The sequence below is a fragment of the Amia ocellicauda genome, chromosome 16 (genome assembly GCF_036373705.1).
Source record: "Amia ocellicauda isolate fAmiCal2 chromosome 16, fAmiCal2.hap1, whole genome shotgun sequence".
NCBI classification, from domain to species: Eukaryota; Metazoa; Chordata; class Actinopteri; order Amiiformes; family Amiidae; genus Amia; species Amia ocellicauda.
Window position 1 is genome coordinate 19,796,798 of NC_089865.1, and position 5,129 is coordinate 19,801,926.

Sequence of the window (5,129 nt, forward strand, 5' to 3'; positions counted from 1 at the left end):
GTTTTCTTCCAAAGAAACTGTTACTAGTTTGTATGAATTCAGGCAGCCTCTAAAATATGTTTTCCTCCACAGATTTTATGATTCATGGTCTAGCCAGATTATGGACAATATTTTATTTGGCATCTCATTAAATGTATACACTTTTTTATAAGTGTAATAAGTTGTTGTCATTTCACTCTCAGCAATGAGCCACTATATATTTGGTAGTCTGGAGACGGTCATTACCTCTGTCTAGCCAAGTTTCCAGTGAAAAAGACTTCTTCATTAACATGCTGTACCATCCATTTCCTTTGAAACCAGGCATTGTTATAGAAAGTGCCTGACAACAAACCTTTTGTACGAATCATGGTGACCAACACAATCATATAAAATAGTCTGAAAAAGACAACTCTATATTCTTCATAGCTAAAATATAATTTTAATTATAATATAAAAAATAGAAATATAGATCATTAATAAATGAATAAGATGAATAAGTTGCCTTTCTTGTTATCCTACAGTTACAATATATTTTAAGTGACTAAATCTGACAGAGACAATGTCTAAAAGACAGATCAATATTTTAATTAATGACTAAACCAGAACATATACTTTCAATACCAAGCATAGAGAGAATAAAGAATTTCAAGTCTAGGAAATAAAATAGTAAATGGTAAGCATTTAAGGTTGAATTCAATAAGGCCCCTGATCATATATCACATTTATTGATTACAGTTAGGGAAAGGAAAGAGAGAGAGAGAGACAGAGAGAGAGAGAGAAAGTGAAAGCAAGTAAAGCTTTTACATTAAAACTGAACTCCAGTTGAATATCGTTCAATAACTGTAAAACCCTGATGTTTCATATCTTGCTTATAATGTATCTCAGAAAATACTTTATAAAAATGTATTGAATTATTTACTTATCTTGAAATATTTGTATATACTACCTTTGCTTCTACTGGAATAATAATAATAATAATAATAATAATAATAATAATAATAATAATAATAATAATGATTCCTTTTCGCCTGACTGAATGCTACACATCAAGACATCAGATGAGGTTCATTAAAATGACAATGATATCAATGCTGTGCCTCCTGAAGCCAGAAACAAAACCTCTTTAATAATAAACTAGACAAAACAAATTCATTTTCGTGACTGTCCACCAGAGTGAACAGGGTGATTGTCTGAGGAACCAGGCACATGTTTCCCAGCTCATTGGTCAGTGGGATCGGAGAAGGGCTGCAGTTATTAAGGGCACTCTCCACGCCCAGCTTATAAAAAGACTTTGGCTTCTCAGGGAAGCTGTACTTTCTGAAAAACTTTCAACTTGGCTTTGCTGAGGTAAGTGATTTTTGTTGCTTGGGCTCAATATCTATCAAAGCCTTTTCTGAGGCATGATGTTCCTTTTAAAACTAAAGTGGCACTGTTATGGCGAAACTGAAATTAAAATGCAGTTTGAGTATCTATCATCTCTCTGTGCAGGAAGCCAGTATTATTGTAAAGATTGTTTATGGTGGAGATGTAAAGACCAGGTTAAAGAGGCAGTCCTAATTATATTAGTCCAGCCAATCAACATTGGTATTTCTTGAAAGACTTGTTAGGTATTTTTAATTACAAGCAGTCAGCATACATCACATTTGAATATGTATATTGAAACAGAATGGCTTATTTACAAGTTTCACATTGTAATGTTGACATTAAACTTTTACAATGTTTTGTTTCCTCCCATCTGTAGATTGAAATGTCTCTCCCTTTGTCTCTCTCTGTACCAGTATGTATATATTGAAACAAAAAGGTCCCTTGAACAAGACACATACACACACAAAAGCCATACCATGTTTACTAACATGCATACCATTTATTACAATGCATTTGTATAGTTAGCTATGCTTTGCTGTTTTATGTCTAAGGGTCTGGTGGAAGTCTATTATGAGAAGAGCAGCTATCCCTGGGATCTTTTTAACAGGAGGAAGTTGTCAAGTAATTTTGCTGAAATAACTTGTAGCCTTCAGTTCTGTTGAGAAAATAAATGTACCTGAGTTAGTTATACCATTTTCCAGAATCGGTCTAGTCGTCGATCACCCTTAGAAAAGCAGAAGCATATAGACTCAGAATCACGCTCTGAAATGACTGACAAATCAGAAGCACTGCACTTTGCCTTTTAACAATGCTCCTCCTGGCTTCCCCACACATCCTAAACCTTGGCCCATCGCCGAAAGCCTCATTGCACTCGTCTGTGATTGCAGAGTGCATCAGTTGGACATTGTCGAGATGTCATGTGTGGTAAAACGTTACCTTCTTTACCCCATGTGGAATGATCGATTTGATTCTCAAGCATTGTCTTATGCTATCATAATCATGTTTGGGTCGTAGAATTAAGTACGAGTAAACTGCTCATAAACCAAGACTTGACGTCTGATAAGCAAGGGACAAAGCCTTGATCCAATGAGAAGAAAAAAGGTCCTTAGAAGGTGGAGAAATGGGAGCAAAGAGCATTTTATGCCCAAGAGTCTAATCTGAATAACTTTTATGGGAAAGTAGGATGAGTCTACTTGTTTACTGCTTGTCTACTCAACTGAAGCAAGAGGAAAAGCTACGGGAATATCCTTTCTGACCTGAAAATGTTATATTAGCTTGAACCTGTGGATCTGCATTTGTCTCCCAAACGTTACAAGAACATTCACCTTTTGCTGAGTGTTTTTCCGAAAATGAAATAGTGGGGTGCATCGTTATTAGCTTGAGGAACTCTCTTATATCACCAAGCCAAATTCTTCCTACTCTAGAATCTTCATAAACCGCTCGAATAATATTGTTAAATGCATCGATTAAAACATTTTATTTTCACATCTTCAGAGTGTAAACAGCCGATTCCAATCTTGCTAACACGTCATGTTTATGTTATGCATTTGTTCTTCTTTTTTCTTTCAGCTGTAGGCCTTGCTTTAAAAATGAGCGATTTAGAAAATTCCTTGGCGACCGTTATTGAGGTATTTCATAAATATTCTGAAAAGGAGGGAGACAAACATAAACTGAAGAAAAGTGAACTGAAAGATCTGATCAACAATGAGCTATCAATGTTTTTGGGGGTGAGATGCAACATTTTTTAAATTTCACATTTTGGATTAAATACATATCTGTTTATTTATTTATTAAGCAATACAATTAGATTTTTTTGCCTTAAAGGCTTAGAAGAAATTATCGATCAAGCAGTGCTTAGCGAACTATCATGGATCAAGCATTTTTCCATTTCAGTTAAATGAACTATTTTGCTTTTTAACGGAAAAACTATATACCTATTCCTTTAAACTAATCAGCTGAGCTTCAGTATTTGTATAAATTTCTCAAAATAATCTGTTTTCTGGAACTCATTTTCTGGTCTGGAATGACAATTGAACTAATTATATTATTTTATCAGATTTAACTGTTTAATGATTTATATATTTAAAAAGCATATGTCTGAATATTTGAGGTTGTATCTGGGTTGAAGCCATTGAACTAAAGTCATTATAAATAATTTAAATGTATCTATATTATAAAAATATATTTGTATAGACATTTAAATATAAAATATAAATATGTAGCCACAAAATTCAGGATATATATATGTAAACTATACCACTTAAGACAGCATCATGGTTGTGATACTGAATGAGGAAAGGAGAAATAAATAGACCGAACCACTATATATTTTTTTTTCCCTGTTCTACTTTCAGCAAATCAAAGACCAGGCCACAATGGACAGTTTAATGGAGAGCCTGGACACGGACGGGGACTCCGAATGCGACTTCCAGGAATTCATGACCTTCATCACCATGGTGACCATTTGCTGCCATGAGTTCTTTGAACACCACGAAGACGAGTAGGCACTCGTACGCCACAAATCTCTCTAGTGTAACAAAAGCGATGCAGGACATTTAACAATCTTACTTAATGTTTTCAGTTGGTTGGGAGGGTGGTCTAATAAGATTTAGCATCTCCGGAGCTATGTTGTCTTGGGTGGTGCAGTGGAAGTGTGGCTGTCTTTGTTTTAGGTTCACCGAAGTGCCTAAACATGCTCTTTCAGTCCTAAATTGAAGCATAATCCTGTAATAAATTAGCAGAAAATCTGAACATGTATTTGGGAAAATTAAACATATGTATATATTTTGTTCTTTTACCACTTAATTTCCCCTATGTCCTGGTCAGTGCTGCATAAAACCCTTCTGTGTTATTTGGCATTGGAAATGGCACTCAAAACTCCACTTAAACATAGAACACAACTTTACTCCTACGTCCAGTTTAAAATATTAATTTCCCCAGTGCAGTGCAGTGCAGTATAACTGATCTTGTGTACAAGCCGACCAACCACAGAGCCAAACAATGGAAGTATTGCAAGAAGGCAGATTTTGAATTGAATGCATAGAATAGTTACAAATTTACTGACAGTACCACAGAGAAAAAGGCAAGGTACATAACTTAATAACCTTTTTTTGTAAAAAGAAAAAAAGAAATCAATCTAGGAGTTGGCTAAAACGCAATTTCCTGCGACGTTACAATGTATTAAGGCATTGGAACTCTTGCAAGGTATATTCTGATGCTTTGAAGGATTGCTGCTATGTATTATGATTGTTAATAAACATGGTCTGTACAAATATTCTCTGTGTCCGTTGTCATACCACATGTGTACTATCTTACTCTGCGGGGCTATAGAATTAATCTGTTTTGTCCTCAATTGGTGGTTACACAATTACATTGCACTGACAATTTGTTTAACTGCATGGGAAACTAAAAAACAAAACGATTTTTCCTTTAAGTAATAACCAAACAAATGAAAACGACAACATTTCAGTTAGAAAAAACATATTAAGAATACTATAGCAAACATTACATTTCCATCTCTCATCTCTTACCAATTATGTTTCAGCTGTAGACAATATTAGATACTGGTGTGTGTCTATAGTGTTTAAATAAGTAAGTGGAAACATAATACTTATTGTGGTAAGATGTGAAAAGTAATACATTATCTGAGTTGTACAGACTGGCATAGTTTACATTCCTTACTGAACTGATTGATCGGCTGTAAATCCTATATTCTGTTACTCAGAAATGGGCGCAGTATTATTTGAATGGTCATCCTTCATCCTGACTTTTAACTCGCCATCAGT

General features: G+C 34.6%; 1 protein-coding gene across 1 annotated transcript; it reads left to right on the forward strand.

Moving 5' to 3' along the window:
• The first annotated feature begins 1,219 nt into the window (after window positions 1-1,219).
• s100b (S100 calcium binding protein, beta (neural)) lies at window positions 1,220-4,618 on the forward strand. Its single transcript, XM_066688128.1, has 3 exons — window positions 1,220-1,326; window positions 2,914-3,071; window positions 3,699-4,618. Exons 2-3 carry the CDS (start codon window positions 2,934-2,936, stop codon window positions 3,846-3,848), a joined length of 288 nt encoding a protein of 95 aa, XP_066544225.1. The 5' UTR covers window positions 1,220-1,326; window positions 2,914-2,933; the 3' UTR covers window positions 3,849-4,618.
• The last annotated feature ends 511 nt before the right edge of the window (window positions 4,619-5,129 follow it).